General features: G+C 48.8%; 1 protein-coding gene across 25 annotated transcripts in view; it reads right to left on the reverse strand.

Annotated features, from left to right (window-relative positions):
- The window catches only part of NRXN3 (neurexin 3), a 336,181-nt gene that overhangs the window by 53,559 nt on the left and 255,780 nt on the right, over positions 1-26,842 (reverse strand). For 24 of the 25 annotated variants that reach the window (XR_012851426.1, XR_012851425.1, XM_075844459.1 and 21 more), the window contains one exon: positions 4,781-4,962. Coding sequence is in view for 23 of the 25 variants with exons in the window: in XM_075844459.1 (XP_075700574.1) it covers positions 4,781-4,962 (182 nt within the window). In the remaining 2 variants the exon portion in view is untranslated. Of the gene's footprint in view, positions 1-4,780; positions 4,963-19,366; positions 19,660-26,842 lie in introns of those variants that run through there. The other variant, XM_075844456.1, reaches the window with a different exon arrangement.

Consider the following 26,842-nt stretch of genomic DNA (forward strand, 5'->3'; position numbering starts at 1 on the left):
ACTGCTTAAGGACTGGCATGTTCAAACAAATTACACCCTTTCAGACCCTCTGTAGGAGAGGCGGGGGCGTGATTGGAGACTACAAACAGCACCAAGTGTTGGACTATACAGAACGGTTTTAACCACATCAGTACCAGTACAATATGCAGACGATCCTTTCATGTCATGAACCACCTGACCTGGCACTTAAAGGTAGATAGTGAATGTGTTGGGTTTGACATTTACAGCAACGTTACAGACGGAGAAGACTAAACGTAGAAATGAGCAACTGTGAGTGCAAATGTCCTACAAAGTAAATGCACCTTCACCAATCTGCGTCTGCTAAATCCAAATTATGTACACACATTATATATATATATATATATATATATATATATATATATATATATATATATATATACACACACACACACACACATATATACATACACACACATATATACATACACACACACACACACACACACACATATACACACACACATACACACATATATATATATACATACACACACACACACACACACACACACATACATACATACACACACACACAATGTATAACTGAGAACCTCCAGCTCCACTTCATACCAGCGGCATCCTTTGTTTTGTGTTGATGGTACCATCAGGTCCAAGGCTACAGTACCGCACTACAATCCCACATTACTGTATGGACCTCGACAAAGGTCTACAAAGTTTTTGGTTATACGTTAAGCCTTTGTTATTTCCCTAGTGTGTTCCCCAGACCAGTAATCTCACCCTACAAGAACAACATTCCACCTCATGGTTGTGTGGACTTAGTATTTGTGTCCCTCACACCCACACCACAAGCAGAGACCACTAAGAGAGGGCATTAGCAAAGGGAACACGCAGCACCAGATATCACTGCAGCTGCAAGCAATCCCTACGAGACAATACATATATCCTGTGCTGCATACCCTCGGTGTGGTGGTCACTACAAATATTTGGTCAGTGGGACTGTCCTGAATGCTAGGAATTAATGTGTTTTTACCGCACCTCCCGGCTGGAGTAATTCGCAGACAGATGAGGATGGACTAGGCCCACAGACGAGCCTGTGCTGGCAGACTCTGAAGTCACCTATAGGGTTAATGAGCCACAATGGGCCAGCAGAAGTCGGAGTAAGGACTGACACCGTACATGACAAACATAAATATACCTCTGAAATCTGTAATTACTAGAAACTATTCATTATTAATCAACCAACTACTGAATCCCTCACTGCGGAGTAAAGAGGCAAAATCCAGAAGTAGAAAAGCAGAACATGGAGTGATTACCCCACGCAGGGGCCAGCGGGACCAGCCGGAGTAAGAGCAATGAGACGCCTGTGCGATGCCAGCACGGACGGACAGAAATGTATGAATAGTGGCGGCAATCATCGTGGCAGGTTCTTTGGTGTGGAGATAAATTTGGAGCAGTCAATGAAATTATGGAATAAAAAGAGCCACTGACCCGGCCGGAGAAATGGATGGGATCATACAGAATACAATAGGGTGTATAGGGCGTTATAGCTGGGGGGAGGGGATCTGTTGCTTGCAGAATATTATAGGAAATTTCTGTCTCTTGGACAGAGGAGTCGCCATCTGAATATTATAAAAATCTCCCACTGATCCTGTCTTACGTCTGTCGCTCCCAGCGACATCTGCACCAGCTCTGGGTCCTGGACAGCATATTCCCATCACAGAGACGTTTGAAGCGATAGCGGGACTGTCCCCTGGAGCAGAGCCAATCAGGCGGGGAAAGGTTGCTGCGTCCCACAGGCTTGGAACAGATGCTTTTCCGTGTATAAATCATCCAGAGCACAGACGGCTCATGATTAGAGAATGTGTAATGATACATAAATTAACACAGCAGCGTGAGCCTGCACAACGAGACAAAGACACGAAACACTGACAACCTAAAGCTCAGACCTCGGATACTGAAGACAGTGGTGACCGTGAGGGACACAACATGTACGGAGGCTGGAGTAACCACAGAGGGACTGATCACACCTACACAACAATTACAAATATTAACCTGAGTAGAGTATGCAGAAAATATTACAACTGTGAATACAAGTATATACAGAACACTACAACCCCCAACATGATCCAACCACTGGGCATGACCAGAACACAACGCTATTATACTCCTATACATAGAACACTACAACCCCCAACATGACCTGACCATTTGACATGACTTGGAGTAAGACAGTAAAATAAACAAATAATGTGCAGCGGTTGCTACTCCATATGTGATGTAATGAAACCAGAAGCCGCATTCAGCAGATGACGTCCCAGGAAGAGGTTCATGTGGAGCAGCACAATCCCAGCTCTGCAATAAAGCCCCAGATGGAGGCAAAACAACCTCATATTATGGATATTAATGGAGTGTCTGCTCCAGAAAGACTGAACAATCCTGCCTCTAACTGCTCCACGTGTCATTAGACTTTTCCTGCTGCCCCATCAAGGTCTCTTAAACTTCCCTTAGGGTACCGACCTCTTGGTTACGCACTTTAGAGCTGCCCCATCTGCCTATATCATACTTCTCTAGAACTACCTCATCTCCCATCATCTACTTCTCTAGAGCTGCCCCATCTCCCATCATCATACTTCTCTAGAACTACCTCCCATCATCTACTTCTCTAGAGCTGCCTCATCTCCCATCATACTTCTCTAGAGCTGCCTCATATCCCATCATACTTCTCTAGAACTACCTCCCATCATCTACTTCTCTAGGGCTGCCTCATCTCCCATCATCATACTTCTCTAGAACTACCTCCCATCATCATACTTCTCTAGAACCACCTCATCTCCCATCATCATACTTCTCTAGAACTACCTCACCTCCCATCATCATACTTCTCTAGAGCTGCCTCATATCCCATCATACTTCTCTAGAACCACCTCATCTCCCATCATCATACTTCTCTAGAGCTACCTCACCTCCCATCATCATACTTCTCTAGAGCTGCCTCATCTCCCATCATCATACTTCTCTAGAACTACCTCACCTCCCATCATCATACTTCTCTAGAGCTGCCTCATATCCCATCATACTTCTCTAGAACCACCTCATCTCCCATCATCATACTTCTCTAGAACTACCTCATCTCCCATCATCATACTTCTCTAGAGCTGCCTCATATCCCATCATCATACTTCTCTAGAACTACCTCATCTCCCATCATACTTCTCTAGAGCTGCCTCATCTCCCATCAACATACTTCTCTAGAGCTACCACACCTCCCATCATACTTCTCTAGAACCACCTCATCTCCCATCATCATACTTCTCTAGAGCTGCCTCATCTCCCATCAACATACTTCTCTAGAACTACCTCACCTCCCATCATACTTCTCTAGAACCACCTCATCTCCCATCATCATACTTCTCTAGAGCTACCTCACCTCCCATCATCATACTTCTCTAGAGCTGCCTCATCTCCCATCATCATACTTCTCTAGAACTACCTCACCTCCCATCATCATACTTCTCTAGAGCTGCCTCATATCCCATCATACTTCTCTAGAACCACCTCATCTCCCATCATCATACTTCTCTAGAACTACCTCATCTCCCATCATCATACTTCTCTAGAGCTGCCTCATATCCCATCATCATACTTCTCTAGAACTACCTCATCTCCCATCATACTTCTCTAGAGCTGCCTCATCTCCCATCAACATACTTCTCTAGAGCTACCACACCTCCCATCATACTTCTCTAGAACCACCTCATCTCCCATCACCATACTTCTCTAGAGCTGCCTCATCTCCCATCATCATACTTCTCTAGAACTACCTCACCTCCCATCATCTACTTCTCTAGAGCTGCCTCATATCCCATCATCATACTTCTCTAGAGCTGCCTCATCTCCCATCATACTTCTCTAGGGCTGTGTCATCTCCCATCATCATACTTCCCTAGAGCTGTGTCATTTCCCTTCGTCATACTTCTATGATCATGAGCTAGGGATCTATGGGTAAATCTATGAGAATTGTCACATCTAAGGTGAATTTCGTAGAATCTTTTCTTCTGTGCTTCGTTGTAGATCTTGGCAGTGACATACGTGTCTTTACAGCAGCAGAGGTGGTTTGTTATTCCGCACAGACAGGTTGAGTGTGTAACGGGGTCTCTGCAGCACTCGGAGGCTGGCAGGTGTCACGGAGGACGGTGTCTAGTGAAGGAGCTTTCCTGGTGTGTGACTAGAATCAGGCTGTCAGCAGCCTCATCTCACGCATGAACTACCAATGTCATGGATGAGGCAAGCAGAGACGCCGACATTAATCTTACTCTGAGGGAACGAGTTGCCGAGTGTCAGGTATGAATGTAACATCTGTTCCCCTGCCACATCTGCTGCCATACATGCCCTCAATATCAGCCCTGCCCACCCAGTGACACCGATACTGCTGACATAGATCCAGCCATGGTTTGCACCAAAAGACGGTCCTACATCTTTAATTAAATCTTAGACACGGCCGTTTTCTCAGCACTTTTCAGAACTGTTGGTCGGTGTAATAAATGTTGTAAAGACATAACTTCGACGCACAGTGTGTTAGTATTTTAGGCACATTTTTTTCATGAATCTCCACCATTGACATTTTGACTCAATTATTGGTCTCAGAAAAAACTTGGACACTCCTAGCTGTAAATGTTGCTCATGTGTCCCCGGCTGCCTGTACATCGGTCACTAATATCAGCACAGGATCGATCCCCTTCTCCGCTTTATGAGGCAAACACAGGTTTAACCAGGGTATACCAACTCAGGCATGACTTACTATATGTAGCTGCAGGAAGTCCATCAGTCCGGCAGCGCTGTCAATGCGCACCAGGATTCCGTCTTTGACCGTAGTACTGAAGCCCACAGCCAGGCGGTCGGTACGGGTACTCGGACGGTCGTTATGAGGCCACGTGTACAAGATGAGGCCTCCGCTCTTCCCAAAAATGTATGTTGCACCAGCTGCAAAACAAAACAGCTCCATGTCAGAAATTTATACCAAGACTTTCAACCCGACATCTACAGGTAAATAGTAAAGTCTTCCCCGGTGTCCACTTTTGCAACCATTTTTATTGCTCTTATGCATCTAAAATGGAAAAATAAAACAACTTTACCAATGGCCTTGATTTAAATCCCCTCCCGTTTTGGGTCTTCAGTTCCTATGCAGCTCCATAGGTCTCCATGGTTACAGACTACACACCCTGTGTAGGCTGATCCTGCAGTCACGTGTGACTCCTCTGCCCACTCTTGTCTGCAGGTTACTAAAAGAGGCAGATGGAAGGAGTGTGACTGCAGGATCAGTCTACACAGAGTTTATGGTCTGTAACCATGGAGACACATAGGCCTGCATAGGAGCTGTACAGACAAAATGGGATATTTTTAACCAAAACTTTTTCTTTTTGGAGCAATAAGTTATAAAAAGGTAGAAATTTAACAGTAAACGATTATGGCGCAGGACGGCGGAGATCTGCTGATATTTCATCAGTCTGAAATTCTGCGTTACCTGGCAGTACAGGAATAGACTTGGTACGTTATAATCACACACAAAATAATAATTATATCAAGAAGCTGCTCGGACAGCCAATGCATCAATCATTACCCCAGTGGGTGGGGGTGGGGGGATACACGGCAGTCCTACATTTATATTTTTTGGACATCAGGTGTGTGGAGGTCTCTGTACAAGCAGTGAGGACCCTGCAGCTGCACCCACCGTGTACCGTCATCTATAACCTCAATGTATTCACACCCGGGTGACAGGGCGTCCGGCGGTTATTAACATCAGTTATTACAGGTCTTAACCCTTACACTGCCGACAGTTTCAGCTCGGTAACATTTGGCCAAATCATAAAGGGAAATGAATAACTAGATTTATATTCGTATTCCTGAGGAATGGAAGGTAAGGAACAAGTGGAAAATCCATGCAGCCTGCAGAGTCAAATGAATGATCACACTGAGAACTTCTACTGCACAGGAATCTGCTCCACCTGCTAATCCTGGAAGATTAACTTTCCTATGTATGTGACCCAAGTTCCCTCCACATAAAGGTTACCTTGATGAGCAGCACAAACCATAATCAAGAAGTCACCTCCAGAGCTGCACTCCCTATTCGGCTAAAATACGAAGATTTGACATGTAGAAATATTTGGTGGAGTTTCCCTTTAGACAAGAAGTACAATATGAACAGCAGCAGAACATCCATTACAGAGCGTCAGCGTCGCTACGTGTAAAGTGAGAGGAGAGAAGTCAATCATTGGGGAAACCTTCAATAAACATAACGGAATTGATGCAGCGATCAGTGAAGAGACGAGGGGCCTGTAATCAGGGTAATGGCTTCATCCGGGCTGCTCCACAGCTCAGCCGGTTTCTAGGAAACTTGTAGAATGATTATAATAAAGTGCTGGGTAATCGGAGGCTTCATCTCACCCAACAATGTGCGACATCTTATCAGCTCGCTGCCTCAAAGGCTCCTCGTGTTTGAAGTTAATCAGTTATTCTCATGCACGAACTTGAGAGTTGGGAAGAGACAGAAAGATAAGAAGTGCAAGTGTTTAACAATCCAAGAACCTGCGGGACCCGGAGCACACACCTGAACCGGTCCAGAGAACGGCCGACCCAAAGGACACGGATAATTCTATACACGCGACTGGCGCTTCAGTGCGACCTGCACATAACGAGGACGCTGCGAGTTCTATGGTTATGGGCAGCGTTACACGAGTACAGGCGGCTTCTCATTAAGGAGTACAGGTGGGTCCTATATTGTGCTGCCACGTACAGCGTATATGTATATAAGCCCATTCACTCCGGGCCTTTTAGACAAACTATTTTAGTTTACGGTTGTTGTGGGTCACTACTATGAACGAACTAGAAACAAACACTGGGCAGCGCCAGGGAATCTATCAGATTTCCTTTATTTGTACTTGTGTACTCTGGATCAGTAAGGCCTCGTTCACACCTGCATTGGGGTCCCGTTCTGACGTTCCTTCGGAACTTTCCGTCAGCACGGGACCCTGAACAGTCACAAACGGAAACCAGGTTTCCATCACCATTGATTTCAATGGTGACAATATCCGGTACCCCTGGTTTCCGTTTGTCTCTGTTGTGCACTGGATCCGTAGTTTTGCCGGAAGCAATAGCGTAGTCGACTGCGCTATGCTTCCAGCAAAACGACAGGTCCAGTGCACAACAGAGACAAACGGAAACCATGGGCACCGGATCCGTCACCATTGACCTCTGGTTTCCGTTTGTGTCTGTTCAGGGTCCTGTTCTGTCCCGTTACATCACCGTTCCTTTCCGCTGAGGGGTTCCGCCAGAGGTTACCGTTGGGTTAACCCCTCAAAGGAAACCTAAGCTTCCGTTTGCATCATCGTTGATATCAATGGTGCCGGAAACATTGCTAAAGGTTTCCGTTTCTCACCGTTGTGACAGGGTTCCGGAGTTCTTGATGGAATCAATAGCGTAGTCGACTGCACTATTGATTCCGTCAAAATAACGGGACCCTGTCACAACGGTGACAAACGGAAACCTTTAGCAATGTTTCCGGCACCATTCATATCAACGGTGAGGGAAATGGAAGCTTAGGTTTCAATTTGCCTTAGGGCTTATTCAGACGAACGTAAAATATGCGCGTGCAACGCGCGTGATTTTCACGTGCGTTGCCCGTAGCTATATTAGACAATGGGGCCGTGCAGACATGGCAGCGTTTTTTGCGCAGTGTTGCTCGGTTGCAAAAAACTCACGACATGTCCGTTGATTCAGCGTTTTCAACGCATCACGCACTCATTGAAGTCAATGGGTGCGTGAAAACCACGCATGTCGCACGGAAGCACTTCCATGCGAACTGCGTGTTTGCGCAACAGCTGTCAAAAGGATGAATGTAAACAGAAAAGCACCACGTGCTTTTCTGTTTCCGAACATCCAAACGGAGTGTCTTTGCGATTAGCGAACCCCGACAACCGAAGCTAACTTCACCGGGTTCGGCCAAACCCGGCAAAAAAATTTCCGGTCCGCGACGTCGGGAGACATTCACTGTGCATGATGCTGAAAGAGTTAAACTGTTTCAGCACCATGGACAGTGACTTGCGATCCCAAAATACATGAACCTGTAAAAAAAAAACGAAGTTCTAACTTACCGATAACTCCCGGCGTCTTCCTCCAGTCTGACCTCCCGGGATGACACTTCAGTTCAAGTGACAGCTCCAGCCAATCACAGGCTGCAGCGGTCACTTGGACTGCCGCGTCATCCAGGGAGGTGGGGCCCGATGTCAAGAGAGGCGCGTGACCAAGGACGCGTCACCAAGGCAACGGCCGGGAAGTTCTCGGTAAGTAGGAACTTTATCTTTTTTTTTTACAGGTTTTTCGCTGTTGTGTTCGGCATTTACTGTCGAGGGTGCTGAAAGATTTAGCTCTTTCAGCACCTTGGACAGTGACGGGCGTCGACTAGCCTCATCTCTATGATGCCGGCTGCGCGAAAATCACGCAGCCGCGCATCAGACACGGATGACACACGCAGCTGTCAAATGGTGTTTGCGCGCGCAAAACGCTGCGTTGTTTGCGCGCGCAAAAACGCAACGCTCGTGTGAATCCAGCCTTAACGTTGAGGGGTTAACCCGACGGAAGCCTCTGACAGAACCCCTCAACGGAAGGGCAATGGTGATCTGAACAGGCCCTGCCAATCACGCAGGAATCATCCCGACGATGTGATAGGGGGGTCCCTGTGCTGTAGGGATGATCTGAACTCCGGGTGACAGAGTTAGACTCAGATTTCTTGCATGTTGAGTTCATGTACATCTTTCATCGTCCAGTCTGGTTTGGAGATTTCTGCAGTTGGTTGAACGTTTGAAGTGAACAGTAAAGTTCTGCTCCACCATCGCTGCACATTTTTATAGAGACTATGTGGTCTACCATCGTTTGCGTGGCTGAACTTTTTTGTCAGAATTCAGATTACATGCAAGTTGGGAAGGCTGTGGGCCCTGCTGTATCTGCTCAGGCACCAGTCACACATTGAAGGTTGAGGAGAACCAATGAGTGATAAGTCAGTAATTCCACTATACAGCCGAGAGCGGGCGCTGATCACCAGAATTATTGGCTGGGCAGTTCAATTTCTTTTATAACATGACTGTACGGTGCTTGGTGTAAAAGAGGACGCAAAACTGCCAGCACAAGCCCTGTGTATGAACTGAACAAGCAGGGGATGCCAGGAGATTCCTGCAGAAGCGCAGCTCTGGAGTATAAAACATACTGCAACTCAGGATCAGGTTAGTGATCAAAGCTGAGCGTGCATTGAATGAAAAGGTTTGCAAAAGATACAGAAAGCAAGAGCACAGACCAGATAAGGATCAGTTCACATCTCGTTTTGTTCACGCGTTTCTGGTATACAGTATCGTATATGTTTTAAAGGTTACAATAATGTATGCATTTGTAACAGGCTTACGTTGTTTTGTAGTATATGTCCTATACGTTTTTTGTTCTTGAGCCAAATCAAGAAAGCTTTGTAAAGTCAAAATATAAAAGGAAGAAGTAGGGGGTGGCTGCAGTGTTTTCTGGCGCCAGAACGGAGGGGCTTGGCAGGGGGAGGCACTGATTTGTCTCAATCGGTGTAATTTCTCAACTATGGTGACGAAAACGTAACGTTTGAGTTTGCACGTCACCACTGACTTCAATACAGATAAAAACGTGTACAAGTGTGGTATACGCTTTGGAGAGCACTGAAAACCTTAGTAGACTACGATATTTAGGACTTGGGAAAAAAAAAAGGTTGAACGTAAGCACCCAAAATGTATGCACAAGCTGCACTATTGGGGCGTCCGTCGTGACCATAGAGATCAATGTACATGCCGTGGTACACGAGGACACTTTTTTTCATGTCATAACGTGCACGTCAGATGTACAGTAAAAAACAGATGTGAACGGAGCCCAAGAACTACTCCGGTCACCAGACAATTGAAAAACACCATCTGAAAGAGATTGGTCCCTGCAGCCAAAAACGATACCTGCAAGAGCTCCAGACGATTGGTCACGTGCAGCTTTTTAGTCAATCCGAGCCAATTAGGTGACATATCTGCAATCCTCCGGCGTTCAAGACACATGACCAGCGGGTGGAGACGCCTCTCTGCCCAGCACTCCAACAAAGTCTGAGCAGGTTTACGTTTCATGGAGCTAAACATTTCATTCATTAAACAGGTTTCTATGTAAACAATGAAGATTTCCCTCCTCCACTTCAAGCCAGCAAAATGAGGATCAACGTGGCCAATTTCAGGCATAGAGCAGAAGTATTACTCCTATTGTCCGCTATTGCAGAGTCACAGCGGTAATATCCCCAATGGAGAGGTGGACGGGATCCACACACAGGAGATGCAGCCTCTTCTATTCGCCTCGGTCATTGTCCTCCATCATCACATTACAGATTGAGCTCTCTCCTCCAGGAATCCGTCGCCTCCTCCCATCAAATTATAAGCTGTGTCCCCCCTTCCCCTGTTCAACCTCTCCCCCCTCCGGACGACCACAAGAAAACCTTGACTCTCTTTTCCCCCGGCATCTTCTTGCGGTGTCTCCATGGCGACAAGAGACCACCTGAGAGGATAAATAATCCTTAAACTTTCCTTTCAAAAGCAGTTTCCAGCTGTTCCAAACTTTCCCATTTATCTCTTCAGAGTATCAATTAGAGTCATTTCTTTTTTTGGCCGGATTTCTCTCTCCTCCCACTAAAGACTATGAGTCCACCTGACGAAAGACGTTCTTGCTTCATTAGACGCTGACAGATCTACCGCACAGCAAATTACCTCTAATCATCACCTTCTTCCTGCATCAAACCTTCATTCTGTCAAACTCATCAGCTCCTGCCCTGGCCAAGTGTCTAAGCAAAGAACGCCAGTTTTCATCTGACAGATGTTCCCAGGACACCATTGTTTGGTACAGTCCCCCGCCCCCATTTTTAAGAGAGATTTTGTTTGTTTTCCAATAATCATCAGTGCCATGGCTATAGGGGGCCACAAGGGCGGAGATCACATCCAGTTGTCCCACCAGCCCCGGGAGAAAGCAGGGAAATAAGAGGAGGTGCAAGTACTCGAGTACTCCGTAACGTAAACCTGGTGGATGGAGCTCCAGCAATGATAAGTTCTCTTCTTTCTCTATGGCAATGAGGCCCAGGATATAGGAGATCACACCTTCGCGTCTTCTCCAGTGCGGACCACCACTCCTTACACTTTTCAGGGGTTTGTGCATCATTTCAGCACCTTGGAGAGTTCACAGCCCGAAAATTCGAAGTGACTGAATCAGCATTGCAGAAGCTACGGTTATATAGCCTGTAATGTACAAGAAAGTAACCAGGAGCAATGTGTGGAGAGCCCAGACTGCAAAATGAGGTCATGACGAGGGGAGAGGGCAACAATATAAAAAAGTAAAGAGAATATGTTCTAATGCATAATAAAAAGACAACTAATTCTAAACTAAACGAGTAATAGACGTCCCATAGAGCAGACACATTGCAGGGACGGTAAATCTGATAAAAGCCTTTGTGGCCCAGCGCAGGTGGAGCAGGATCAGGTTGTCGTCTGGCACAAATCTCACAATCAGATAATAAAAACAATGGGCTATACAAAGAGTCATCGCACCTGGAATCTGCCATCACATACACAGGAGATCCTCAGCCTCAGGGAGGCTCATCTGTTTCAGCAGCTACGGTTTCGGATCAGTAGCAGTCCCATAAAACAATCGTTTTTCTCATTGTCGAGTATCGACAGCTGCCCCAGATTTATTGCACTCATCTAACCTCATCAGCCATTCACGGCCCCACAGGTGACATCAGCAAACAAGTCCTGGACGCCTCTCACTGCTGAGCAGACACTTCACAAGGGTTCTGCATTCTCATGAATAGTGGATCACTTCTCCATTCAAGTAAAACCAAACCAGGCGTCAATTCCCAGAGTTCTTACATGATGTAATATGCCGAACTGAATAATCGCAGAAAGAAGCCAAGACTTCCAGGACACATTGCAGCATCCGACTATAGGGGCACACTATATACATTATATATAATAAAGAGGGTCAGAATCCCCTTATCAGTGTGGATGGTAGACCCGGTCAGTGGTGTTTGTACCACGTTTGTCTCTAGAGATGATGGGAACATTCATGAAATGTCACCAACGCTGCATAAAGTGGCTGGAGAATATGGAAAGCTGGAAGTGCTGGCAATGTCACACTAGGGGGATACTTTGCCTCAAAGCGGGCAAGCACAGGAATTCTCAATGGAAAAAAGGTTTATTTTGGGATCGCACATGTAGATACAACCCCAGATTATATAATGAAGATAAAAGAGGGCTCTCGCCCAGGAGCCTCACCACCTAGGAGCGGTCACCTACCAGTCCCCTCAAGTACTTCATAAATACTCAGCAGCAGGACATGGGAGGAAAATCTCCAACAATAGGAACAATTTAATGTTTGGCAGAAGAGGCGATTACTAAGGGTTGGAGTTCCAGACACCTAAAGCCAAAGGATCTGGTCTGTTATGGGGGTTTTACGCTGGGCGATTATCGGGCATATAATTAGTTCATAGAACGCTCAACACGGATAATTGTCCTGTGTAAACGGGAACGACCAGCAGATGAACGAGCAAACGCTGGATCACCGGCCGGTCGCACCGTTTTAAAGAAGTAAAATATTCTGGTTGTCGGCAGCGCATCTCAATGTGTAAACAGGAGACGCGCTGCCGACATGATAATAATGTATGGGGACGAGGGATCGGAGTAACGACCGCCCCTCCCCATCCATAACTCCGCGTGACAGGAGCAAACGAGCGGCGATCAACGATTATCGACAGGTGTAAATGGGCCTTTACTATGCAAAATGCCCAAGACTTGATTTCTCCAACAGCAGACGGTGTCAGAGCCCCCATACACACGATTGTTGGCGGCTCCTGATGACATTGGCGGGATTACAATGATCTACTCCATGGTCAGTTTAATTAGTCATGCATTATAGGACATTTACTGGGGAGTTCGCCCCTGCTAATTGTTATCATAAGAGTCTCCAACAACCTTGATCTGGCCCTGGGGGGTGGCAGTGATCAGAGAGAACATATGAATCCACATTAACATGTTATGTGCAGGCTCATCATTGAGGTCAGGGATGATAAATGGAACGTGCTGTAATAAGACTATAAAGACCCGGGCTGAGAAGTCGTGTTACGAGGCTTGCTTTGTGGGAATCTGGAGCAGCAACAAAATTAAATGGAAAGCCCAAGGAATTAAAAGCAATAGAATGTTACAGGCCTGCGGCTCGCAGAGCTTAATGCATTGTAACTGCTGCCGTTACAGGATGTGAAAAAGCTGTGGAGCCGCAGGACGAAACATAGACTGGAGCAAGATGAGAAGAGAAAGCTGCCCACAGCCCCATACGCTGGTATTTGGAGATGCCAACTCGGTTTAAAAAGACCGTCAGAGATGAGGTCACCTGCCGCGGTGGAAAGATTCCAGGATACTGTGGATCCAATGCAACCTGCGCACAGCTACTGGCAAACCAGCCTGGTCTCCCGGCTACCCCTGCAGGAGCCCATTTGTAATACAGTATTAGCTAAATCCAGTATAAAAACAAATAAGCCCCAGACTAATCCCCTTATCTGCCGCCAGACAATGAGCTGCACGGCACAACCACCTCTCCAGTCACTTTTAGGGACATTCATTCCTGCACGCGTGGCCACCTACCTCCCCCTCTCCGAGCTTTGTCCACTCGCTAATTACCTTATTGTATTGTGTGTTCAATTAAATGTTTGTTTTGCATAATCGTGTTCTATTATTGACTGATCTATGTAAATGAGATTAAGAGACATTCACAAAGTGAACGCCTGAGCTGCCCAGAGCCGCATGTATGTGCCGACTGCGAGGGAGAATCACGTCCACACCGATGTGTCACAGCAACGAGCACAGACGCGGACTTCTAAGGAAGACGCACAGGATTATATCCGCATTATGAGACGTAAACCAATGTACAATTCATGTGGAAAACCTCCGCATCACGGGTCTGCATTTATTGTCTACAAAAAATACCACGACAAAAGAGACAACCTTTGATCAGGGTCTACAGGACCATAAACAACAAATCACTTTCATTGGCTTGTGTATTATTAAACGACCACCACATACACTCAGAAATGGCGTTGACCGCTTACCTGGGGAATAATGTCGGGGGATGCCGTCTAATGTGTATGGAAGCCTCCCGACTGGAAATGCTGGGGGGGGGGAGGGGGGGGTTTGTTTTTTCATATTCAAGCCTTTGTTCTGACGATAGATAAGTCGATGTCATAAGAATCTTAAGTAAGCAAAAGTGTCGGTCAACAGCCGCATATCACCCACCCCATTGGAATAAATATGCAGAAGCTGGGCCGAGGGTGAATGTTTATGGGGAGAGGTGTCAGCTGCACAAGTGTTCACCTGACTACTATCGTAAAGTGGAAATTTCCTTTCTACCCCTTCCCCTGGAAATCAGGCCCCTAGATCAGCGTAGAGGAATTCCACTGCCCCTCCCAATGCACCATCCTATTATTTGTCCCTATACGGATGGCGTTGTCTTCGGTCTTGTGTTGGGATCTTCAGACTCCCCGTTATCTTGTTTCATCTCAGTGCCGGTCTCGGCTTCCAGTAGGTTTGGCTTCACGATCCACCAGTTTGTTCTCCTTGCTGCTCACGTCTTTCCCAAAACTTCATCAAATGTGTCAATACTTTTTCTGTTCCTCTTCTCAACATCTCTCACAAAAGGCAACAGGAATCCCATAATACCGCCGCCTCGACCATGCTGATAATTTATAGAACCATCACTACATCTGAAGATCTTCTCCAGCTCTTTGTGCCAGTATTTTCTGATGGAGCCAACATATATGGAAACAGCCACCCAGATGACCGCCATTCTACTAATCTACAGGCAGACACTAGTAGTGAAACCCATCGATGTGTTGGCGCTGCTCTCTAATCTACATTCTGGTTATTAATATCGACATGAGACACTGAGAATAACAGGACAAAAACGGGACATGGCGGCTATGTAGAGAATCGTAGCGGTCTCGGTTGGGGGAGGGAACATTATTCACGTGATCCCTGGAGGAGAAGAGGAGAATGGGATAGAGCTGAAGCCATATCAGAGTCATCCACAGTGGAAGGGCAGATTTACAGCTTCAATATTGTTTAAACCAATGCCGAGAATCCTCCAGTGGTACAAAATAAAGGTCACTGGAAACGGCCTCTAAACCATCTTCATTAAGCCGAAAGACATTATATCTGAGGGGAGGGGGACAACCGGCAGCTACCAAATTCCTGTGACTTCACGGACCCGTCCATTCTACAGCGTTCACATTACTGCCTCCTTCATTGTCCGGAAGTGCTTGCCGTCTACTGCACACACTTTGCGGAGCTGCATCACTAGGCACTGAATGGGGCATAAGTGGGGCCCCATGGGTCGACCCCATGACGGTGATGCTCAGCACAGACACCAGCTAAAGCATTGAACAGTTATCGTGGTGTTTTTGGAAGCTTGTATAAAAAAGAAATATATCAACAAGCAGAGTAAGTGATCGCTGGAAAGTGAATTCTGTATCATGTCCTGCGTGGTGCGACATGACTGACATTCATGAAACTGAAGTAGAACGAGGCCTCTCCGTACTTCTAGTTACGATCACATGGCTGCCCGTTATACACCCCTCACCCCATCAACATACAACAATGACAATCATTTATGCAACTACTGCGCCGTTCGGGCCACAATGGAGAAGGGCCACGATTCAGCGACAGACTTGGATGCGTGTTCTGTGTCACATGTGCCCGTCACTTCTGTCCATTACCTGAGACATTCATTAACCCTTTGTGCAGACACAACCAGGAGCCACTACAGAGGAGCATGTTTAATAATGCAGAAAATATCTTCACACACGGAGATACTGAACACACGATAATGATCTTGTCACTTTATCAAAGGGGATAAATATCAGTCTGGATAAGAGGAAGCGACTGACACCGGGGATCTTAACCCCTTATGTGCTTCTCCTGGGGAAAATCGAATGACAGAATATCAAAACACACTGCCGATAATACACTGAATGTACCCAAGAGAGCAAAGGGGGCACTGTGCAGACAAGAGAGCAAACAATGGGGGGGGGGGGGTAGAGAGCAGCTATAAGGGGACAAAAAAAAAAGTGGCCAGACCGTGGGGGGTGGGGGTTGTGGTTTCAGAGAGCAGTCCCAGAATATGGAGGGGGGGGGGGGGAAATAGAGAGCGGGGCGAAAGAGTCTGGAATAGACATCGGCCAAAAAGTGGTGAGAATAAAGAGCGGACAGAACGTGGGGGGAGGAGGATGGGAGTCCAGAAACATGGAGGGAGCTCAAAAGACGGGAATGGGATTGATAACGGGGAGACACATGGTCCCTGGTGCCTGCTAGATTTCTATTATGAAGCGTGCGGTGACCACTATTCACATGGTTCCCTGGGCTCGGGGTGTCATTAGCCACAGCTCTGCTCGTTTATAGACTCAGGAGATGGAGAATTACATAGAGGATGATCCTCCCCGGGATGTGTACAGTAGACGGATCAGAATGCGACTCTCACAGAGACTCCCGAGAAATATCCCCATCAGGCGCATTGTCACTGACCGTCATCCAGACACTTCACACGACCCCAGATTCTGAATTTCTGGAGATTAAAGTGAGACCACCTGGAGATAAGGACCGGGACTGTCTTTAGTGGAACTGAACTGATGCCCGCCGGAGGCTTCCAGGTCAGGTGACGAGGGTGGTGTGAGGGGCAGTTCTCATGGATACTGATGGTGGGTAACAAGGCTGAAAAATGAAGGGTAAAGATTATGATAGGAACAGGGGGAGAACAGATGTAGAGGGAGAGATGAGAAGATGTTCACCACCTCAACATCTATGTCCCACCGCCTTCTATCAGCTACATCCACAAAACTCCCAAAAGAGGAAATGTAATCCTAAAACCCGGAGATCACCAGATCCCGGCGTCCAGTCAGTTATAGCAGCTTATGTATCAAACAAAACGCAAGATGTTCAAATAACCGGATAGATGTGAAAGATCCTAATAAAGAGTACAAAATGCCCAAAAACACCATCTATGGAGGGGGTACAGACGTAACATGGAGCCGAAATACCCAAAAACACCATCTATGGAGGGGGTACAGACGTAACATGGGGCCGAAATACCCAAAAACACCATCTATGGAGGGGGTACAGACGTAACATGGAGCCGAAATACCCAAAAACACCATCTATGGAGGGGGTACAGACGTAACATGGGGCCGAAATACCAAAAAACACCATCTATGGAGGGGGTACAGACGTAACATGGGGCCAAAATACCCCAAAACACCATCTATGGAGGGGGTACAAATGCATCAACGCTGAGCAGAGATACACGGATACACTATTTATGGAGATTCAGCGTCACGTGTAGGGGGGGCAATCAGAAATTATGGAGATAACAGAAGTTGTAGGAGAATAAGCAGAGGTGACTGACCTGATTACACCGGAGGATAGAGGTACCTGGGCAGGGTGTGCCGACTGAAGCCACTGTTCATCCCGTATATCCGAACCCCCTCAACCGAGGACAGTGGTAACCCTCCAGTGTGGAGCAGACAGACACAAACTGCCTCTATCCCAGCTACCTACTATACACCCCATATATTGTACAGCCACCTGCTATACACCCCAACCTCTATATACACCTACTATATTCCCCACATCTAGTATACAACTCAACTACCAAGATACATACCTACACCTACTACACACTCCAACTATCCAGCTACTCCATATCCACAGCCCAACCTGTAAATACCCCTGCTACATACCCCACACCTACTATTTACCCCAGCTACTGTATCCCCCTCTCCTAATATATTCCATTACAGCTTATACACCCTCCCCAGCTTATTCAGACATTTTACAGGTTACCTAACCCTAGGTGTGACATTTATACACCCAGACCCCCACACCGGTCCATGCCAAGCGTCAACCTCCCCGGACACCTGTCCTCCTCCAGAACTGTCACCCTCCCCGGTCACCTGTAATTCTCCAGAACTGTCACCCTCCCCGGTCACCTGTCCTTCTGCAGAACTGTCACCCTCCCCGGTCACCTGTAATTCGCCAGAACTGTCACCCTCCCCGGTCACCTGTCCTTCTGCAGAACTGTCACCCTCCCCGGGTCACCTGTCCTTCTGCAGAACTGTCACCCTCCCCGGGTCACCTGTAATTCTCCAGAACTGTCACCCTCCCCAGTCACCTGTCCTTCTGCAGAACTGTCACCCTCCCCGGTCACCTGTAATTCTCCATAACTATCACCCTCCCCGGTCACCTGTCCTTCTGCAGAACTGTCACCCTCCCCGGGTCACCTGTAATTCTCCAGAACTGTCACCCTCCCCGGGTCACCTGTAATTCTCCAGAACGGTCACCCTCCCCAAACACTGGTCCTTCTCCAGAACTGTCACCCTCCCCGGTCACCTGTAATTCTCCAGAACTGTCACCCTCCCCAGTCACCTGTCCTATTCCAGAACTGTCACCAGTAATTCTCCAGAACTGTCACCCTCCCCAGAACTGTCACCCTCCCCGGACACCTGTCCTTCTGCAGAACTGTCACCCTCCCCGGACACCTATCCTGCAGAACAGTCACCCTCCCCAGTCACCTGTCCTGCAGAACTGTCACCCTCCCCAGTCACCTGTCCTTCTCCAGAACTGTCACCCTCCCCGGACACCTGTCCTTCTCCAGAACTGTCACCCTCCCCGGACACCTGTCCTTCTCCAGAACTGTCACCCTCCCCGGACACCTGTCCTTCTGCAGAACTGTCACCCTCCCCGGACACCTGTCCTTCTGCAGAACTGTCACCCTCCCCGGACACCTGTCCTTCTGCAGAACTGTCACCCTCCCCGGACACCTGTCCTTCTGCAAAACTGTCACCCTCCCCGAACACCTGTCCTGCAGAACTGTCACCCTCCCCGGTCACCTGTCCTTCTCCAGAACTGTCACCCTCCCCGGACACCTGTCCTTCTCCAGAACTGTCACCCTCCCCGGACACCTGTCCTCCTCCAGAACTGTCACCCTCCCCGAACACCTGTCCTGCAGAACTGTCGCCCTCCCCGAACACCTGTCCTGCAGAACTGTCAGCCTCCCCAGTCACCTGTCCTTCTCCAGAACGGTCACCCTCCCCAGTCACCTGTCCTTCTCCAGAACTGTCACCCTCCCCGAACACCTTTCCTCCTCCAGAACGGTCACCCTCCCCGAACACCTGTCCTCCTCCAGAACTGTCACCCTCCCCGGTCACCTGTCCTTCTCCAGAACTGTCACCCTCCCGGACAATGGTCCTTCGCCATGCAGCACCCACCGTGTCCTCCGCGCAGGGCGCTGGGTGTCCGGTATACGGAGACGGGCTCCGGGTGATGGTGCGCTCTTCCTCCGTGAAATGTCCGGGCAGAGGTGCCGAGTACACAGCTCCACAGCAGCGACCAGAGCCAGGGCGCAGCCAGCCCACAACCCGGGCGCATCGTCTCAGCGTAGCGCCAGGCGCCCGGAGCTCATGGTCCCAGCTCCCGGCAGCCGCTCCTCGTCCCGCCCGCAGTTAGCTCCATGTCCCCGGTAACTCCCGCTCCCGCCAGGTGCCCGCACGGACTGCGCCGCTCAGGTGCGCTCAGGAGCTCAGACTGCCCGCTGGGCGGGGTATGCAAATAGCAGAGCGCCATCCAGCCAATCACCGGCCAGACCGCGCCTTGCCATTAACCCGTCCCTGCCCTTCAAACTGAAGGGACGCAGAAAATCGCACTGGAGATGAGGAGTAAAGACCGAGACAAGAGAAGGGGAGGGGAAATAGGGGGGGGGGGGATAGAGAGACAGGGAGGGGGGGGGGATAGAGAGACAGGGAGGGGGGGGGGATAGAGAGACAGGGAGGGGGGGGGGATAGAGAGACAGGGAGGGGGGGGGGATAGAGAGACAGGGAGGGGGGGGGGGATAGAGAGACAGGGAGGGGGGGGGATAGAGAGACAGGGAGGGGGGGGGATAGAGAGACAGGGAGGGGGGGGGGGATAGAGGGACAGGGAGGGGGGGGGGATAGAGGGACAGGGAGGGGGGGGGGGATAGAGGGACAGGGAGGGGGGGGGATAGAGGGACAGGGAGGGGGGGGGGATAGAGGGACAGGGAGGGGGGGGATAGAGGGACAGGGAGGGGGGGGATAGAGGGACAGGGAGGGATAGAGGGACAGGGGGGGATAGAGGGACAGGGGGGGATAGAGGGACAGGGAGGGGGGGATAGAGGGACAGGGAGGGGGGGGATAGAGGGACAGGGAGGGGGGGGATAGAGGGACAGGGAGGGGGGGGATAGAGGGACAGGGAGGGGGGGATAGAGAGACGGGGGGGGATAGAGAGACGGAGGGGGGGAAAGAGAGACGGAGGGGGGGAAAGAGAGGCGGAGGGGGGGAAAGAGAGGCGGAGGGGGGGGAAAGAGAGGCGGAGGGGGGGAAAGAGAGGCGGAGGGGGGGGAAAGAGAGGCGGAGGGGGGGGGAAAGAGAGGCGGAGGGGGGGGGAAAGAGAGGCGGAGGGGGGAAAGAGAGGCGGAGGGGGGAAAGAGAGACGGAGGGGGGAAAGAGAGACGGAGGGGGGAAAGAGAGACGGAGGGGGGGGAAGGGACAGAGGGGGGGGAAGGGACAGAGAGGGGGGGGAAGGGACAGAGAGGGGGGGGAAAGAGAGACAGAGGGGGGGGAAAGAGAGACAGAGGGGGGAAAGAGAGACAGAGGGGGGAAAGAGAGACAGAGGGGGGAAAGAGAGACAGAGGGGGGGAAGGGACAGAGGGGGGGGGAAGGGACAGAGGGGGGGGAAGGGACAGAGGGGGGGGAAGGGACAGAGAGGGGGGGGAAGGGACAGAGAGGGGGGGGGAGAGACAGAGGGGGGAAAGAGAGACAGAGGGGGGGGAGAGAGAGAGAGACGGGGGGGGAAAGAGACAGAGGGGGGGAGAGACAGGGGGAAAGAGATGGGGGTGATAGAGAGACGGAGGGATAGAGACAGGGGGGAGAGAGAGACAGGGGGGGATAGAAAGACAGGGGGGAGAGAGACAGGGGGGGGATAGAGAGCCAAGAGGAGGGGGGCATAGACAGCCAAGAGGATGGAACAGAGAGCCAAGAGGAGGGGGGCAGAGAGAGCCAAGAGGAGGGGGGCCATAGAGAGTTTGGGGGGAGCATAAATATAGATAGGTGGGTCATGGAAAGGGAGGTTGCATAGAGAGAAATGAGGGGGGCAGATGAGAGAGTGATAGAGATGTGGGAGCAGAGATAACAGAGGGAAGTCTTAGATATTTGGGGGGAGACATCTCCAGTTACTTCTTTGGGGAAGAATGTAGTGGGCGTGCTCTAGTTACAATGTGCAAGCAGCCTGTCCCCCCCCCCCCCCCACAAGTTGAATATTTCTCCAGAAGATGCAGGGGACAAGATCCAGACAGACGTGCACCAAATGGAGTCCACGGGACTGCGGCCAGCGCTCTACACGCTCCACAAACATCAGTGTTAATTATCTACAGTAAATTCCAGTCCTGCACATTCAGAACTTCCCATCGAGCTGCTCATAAAACAAGATGGCCCCATAAATACTAAAACCTCATCATTTCATTAGAAAAAGTATAAAATATGCGTCATCGCTCCTCGTACATCTACACTTTTATTCAAGGGAACACAGTGCCAACTCCCCCGCCCCGCGCCCAGGAGATACAGAGCCATTCCTTTTCATCGTGCCAGTCCACCCTCAGAGCGCTGGTGCTGGAGACGGTGCCAGGTGACTGCAGGAAAGGCTGTTTAGTTTAATCACTGCACAAAAAGACAAAACTACTCGGCAGGCTTCATCCTGGCATCAAGGCCGAGAAGTGCCCGTCTGTTACCTTGGAGATCTCACCCAGGGATAGATCCTGCCAGACGGCTGACCTGATGAGAAGTGGCGCCTGAATACATAGAACTGACGCCATAACAAGATCTCCTTTCATTGAACTTCTAATATCATGGAGTTTCAGGATTGTCGTGTGGCCCGGGCTCATCCACATTTACATTTCAATACTGAACAGTCCTCCGGGACTACATTTTAGGCACGGGGCTATTTGTCGTTGGTGCTGGAACATTAGTGACTGACTGTAATGCAACGCAATTGTAATGAAAAACATCTCAGTTGTGTCCATATCCTGATGCAGAGAGCAAAGACTGGATCATTGACCAGACACATGATGGCGCCATCCAGCATCTTCCACTGTCCCAGTTACGTGATGGCGACATCCAGCATCTTCCCCTGTCCCGGATACGTGATGGTGACATCCAGTATTTTACACTGTTCCCGACGGCCATATTCAGCATATTTTACTCTTCCAGACACTCATGGTGACATCACAGCATCTTCTTTTGTCCTGGACATGTGCCACTACCTTGTACAAAAAGCAGATATGGACCTGGGGATAAATGACGGCTTTAAAAGGAATAAAAAATGCTGGGATTGTCACTCCACAGCTGGAAACAAGCAAAAAAAATAAACATTTCCCAGCGAAGCTAGTGTCGTCGTCCCCCCCCACCCCATATCGTGCCTCATAAGAGATAGCAGCGAGAGCGCAGATAATTATAGAGCATTTTATATCAGTAACAAACAGGAGACTAAATTGCTCCTATCCTATCCGTGTTTACCTGCAGGCTACAGCGTGTGGAGGCAGCTGACGGGATTACAATAGTTGGTTGAGGGGGTAGGAATAAGCCCTGACAGCTGCTGACATTCTGTGCTTCCACCACAGCGGTCAACTCATTACACCCCCTATATACAGACTACACCCCCACTCAGAGATAGATCCTCTGTGCACTATATCACAGGTGCTGTTCAACCATCCTCACACACAGGCTGAACGTGGCTCATCCCATGGTGGAGTCAGACAGCCCACAGATATTTCAGTGTCACTTTATCCGTGGGTTCATGTCAGAGTACAGGCGGACATGTTGGCATTGCTCCCTTGAAGCCCTGGGCTCTTGGGCTGTAAAACTGTCCAGGGGCAACATATGTATAGAGTTTGTATGTTCTCCCCGTGTTCTTGTGGGTTTCCTCCAGGTTCTCCACACCCCACGTACAGTCTGATAGGGCGATAGGCTGCAGCGTATGTCACCGCTATATAATCAGTGTAGATGAAGGGAGTTTCTGGGGTGCAGACCGCTCAGCTTTTATGGTGCCAGCTGACAGCAGTGTGATCAGTACTTGTACCCAGAGAAGCTCCTGGTATTTACGCCTCACAAAGCTGTGATGCCAGGTTTATAAATACTTCTCGTCTTCACAGCTAACAGAGTTCTCTCCATGTGTCACAGACTTAAGAGAATCTGTAGAAGATGCCATTCTCCCCCTCACTCCACCAGGTACGGGAGGGTGGTATCATGCCCACATCTCTACACTACCCACAAGTGGTGTGTGTGTGTGTGTGTGTGTGTGTGTGTGTGTGTGTGTGTGTGTGTGTGTGTGTGTGTGTGTGTGTGTGTGTGTGTGTGTGTGTGTGTGTGTACGGCTGAAATGTGGTGGGACCCCTGAGAATGCTCTGGGGGGATTTCGACACTACACAAATATTTTGTGGGGTGTGCCAACATCCAAGACTTCAACTCTGGGTGAAAAACAGGCTCTTACTGTTACAGCAATGTTACCAGATCATCAAACAGGCCAGAACTTCCTCTACACTGAATTATATTCTGTTCTAACCGGAAGACACAACTATACACAAAATGATAAAGCAGAGATCAGAGCGGATGCCAAACCGTTGCCGGTCTGAGGTGAAAAGTGAAGTGGCCCCCCAAACTGGAGATGAAAAGAGGTCACTATACAATTCCCCACAGTGCCAGCCTCATCGTAGTCCCCACAGTGCCAGCCTTATTGTAGTCCCTCCAGTGCCAGCCCCATTCTAGTGTCCACAGCGCCAGCCTCATCATATTCCCCACTATACCAGACTCATAGTAAATCACAATCACACTCACCTGTTCCTCGCTGCCACACTGCAGCCGCCTCCTCCGGTCTCGGAGGGCAGCACAGGGAGGATAGCCTTTGCAGGAGGAGAGATTATTGCTCTATGGCTGGGATATTGGCCAAGATAAAATGCTCACCCAAGATTTGCAGTTGCTGGAAATTCAAGTAAAGCAAACGCTAGAATTATTTTTATGTGCTAGTGACTGCTGTGTGCGGTGCGATGGACGAGCCGCCTCCCTATTACTGATGGCTGCCACTGCCGCTATAGACCGCTCATGTAAAGTAATTTGACAGCAAAATAATGACCCTTGGGTGCTAATCTGTTACATGATGGCAGATAATGCCATACCGGACAATTCCAGAACCTTCTACCTATGTCCAGTGAAGACGACGGCGCACTGACATTCACCCTTCCTGCTCCTCATTTCTCACTCTGCGATTAAAAGCAATGAGCAATCCAATTTGTTAAACACAATGCTGAGTGTGAGGCCTGACCTGCGACATAACATTATCTCATAACTCCCAGCCCTGGGAATCCATCCCAGAAAACAGAAGGAACTAAGTGCGATCTATTGATCTGTGTGTAATCCCGGGGGCCTACAAGAAATCGACACATGCCAGATCTACACCTCTCGCCCGCTGCCTGCCGTCTCCACCAGCCCTGTCACCAATTCAATCACTTTGTCTGTGAATGAGCAGGACATGACCCGGAGATAATGGTTTCTGATTAAAAGGCTCACGTGTCAGTACGACCTGTGGTTAAAAAGAGGAATATGTCACAACAGCTGGAGAGCCACAGGCTGGAAACCACTGGGTTAGTGTGTTCACTGCCTCCATACACTAGAAGTCTATGTGGTCCTCATGATGTCGCCTTCCTCTCATTGACGGTGTCCGCGATCTCCCAACGTGACAATCGGATTGTACAATCCATGAAATTTAGATCAAGTTGTACAGGAAACCCAATACGTTGTACTCTCCAGTGACCACAGATCAGTAATTGGAAGGCTGTGGCATTTCAGCCCCATTCACTTCAATACCAGACACAACCCATGGACAGATGAGGCGCGGTTTCTGGAATAAAGCGCTCATGATTTTCTAACCCAGGGCAGCCCCTTTAAGTTCTATGTTAGTGGTTAATGTTATAACCATAGAGTTTACTTTCTTCAAGGATAAAATATTACCACCATCCAAGGGGAGAATTGTTCAAAAACAAATCGATATTTCCTGTGATATAATCCTAGAAATGAACAGATCAGACGAGATTATTTACGTTCGTGGATTCAGCAAATCTTGTTCTCAAATTACAGAAACACTGGACTTTTTTGCCCTTTTTCAACCTTCAGAAGATGGCGCCGCTCGTGTGACCTGGTCCCACCATCATGGGCACTTGCATCCGACTTGACCTGGTCATAGCATGTAGTGTCCTTGGCGCCTCCAAGGTCTAGTTCATGACACCTGTAACGATGTGAGGTCCACGTCCATAACTACGTGTGCTGAGATGGAGAGCGTGGTCTCTGCTGAATAGTAGTTGCTGTTCGTCCTGAGCTTCTGGGGGTTATTTTCAGCTGCGGGTTGCTGTATTTTTATCCCTCTGACAGTAAAGTCAGATATTTGGGCTGAGGTTTATATATATTCAGTATTTATTATTTCCATGGTTAGTGTGTCTGGCCCAGAATACACCTTTACCATCCGCTCTCCATCTCGGGAGGAAGCAGAGATGCGTCACGTTAACCAGCCACATGGAGGAGATATTTGAGGCTTGGTTGAAGAACAGAGGAAAAGCCCGGCTACAGGCATCAATAAATGAATGGATGGGAACTGGAGGGGAGAATTCCTCTGGGGGTTCAGCGGTTTTGCAAAACCACAAAGCCTGGACAAGTCTGAAGGACAAGAAACCACAGACCACACACGAGATTCACCTATTAACTGTTAGAGTGCTGACCTGCGACAAAACCTGTTACTTATTGGTAGAACCACAATACACTAGGGACTAATAATGGAGGATAAATCTTTTATTCCAATCTACCAGGTAACGTGCGGCTGTGCGGACCTGCTCCATTACTCCATAACCCACCAGACTGCACCTGTCCATATCACACACAATGGATTCCTCTGGGGTCTGTACCGGCGGGTAAATCTCCTCCAGTCACTGCTAAGAAGCCTCAGATTCCTCCTCCGTGCGACTCACACACCAGGAGCTTCTCCTTAAATATTTTATAACATGGATTATTTCACATCTCCAGCATCAATTCTTCATATTGTCTAACATGTAGGACACGTCGGGACCAACGGGTCAAAATCTACGGCTCCAACTACTGTATGCCCAGATCATTCCAGTATAAATCATACGCTGGCTGCATCGTGTAATATTGATGTGGACTAATAACGCTGGACTGCCCTCACAGGGTTAAAGGGAACTGGTCACATTGAACATACGGCGTTATCTGGGGGCAGCATGTCAGGAGGTGCGGAGAAGATTGATGTAAAGTTTGGTTGGGAAAATATTCCGCGTAACTTGTAAATTATTGATGTAAACCTCTGATCATTCTGGATGTAGGAGTCCAGTGGGAGGTCTTCTCAGTGATTGACAGCTATGCTTGTATGTAAAGGAAAGTCTGCCAATCACAGAGAAGACCTCCCACTGGACTCCTAAGTCCAGAATCAGCAGAGATTTACATCAATAATTTACAAGTTACACTGAATCTTATCCAACAAAATTATATATCAATCTGCTCAGCTCCTCCTGTGATAGAACATGCTGCCAGCAGATCACACGGCAATTTCAATGTGTCAGGTTCCCTTTAAAGAGGTTTTCAGGTCTTTGATAGCAGATGGTTTACATGCAGTAAACTTAG

The sequence above is a fragment of the Rhinoderma darwinii genome, chromosome 12, assembly GCF_050947455.1.
Source record: "Rhinoderma darwinii isolate aRhiDar2 chromosome 12, aRhiDar2.hap1, whole genome shotgun sequence".
In the NCBI taxonomy this organism is placed as follows: Eukaryota; Metazoa; Chordata; class Amphibia; order Anura; family Rhinodermatidae; genus Rhinoderma; species Rhinoderma darwinii.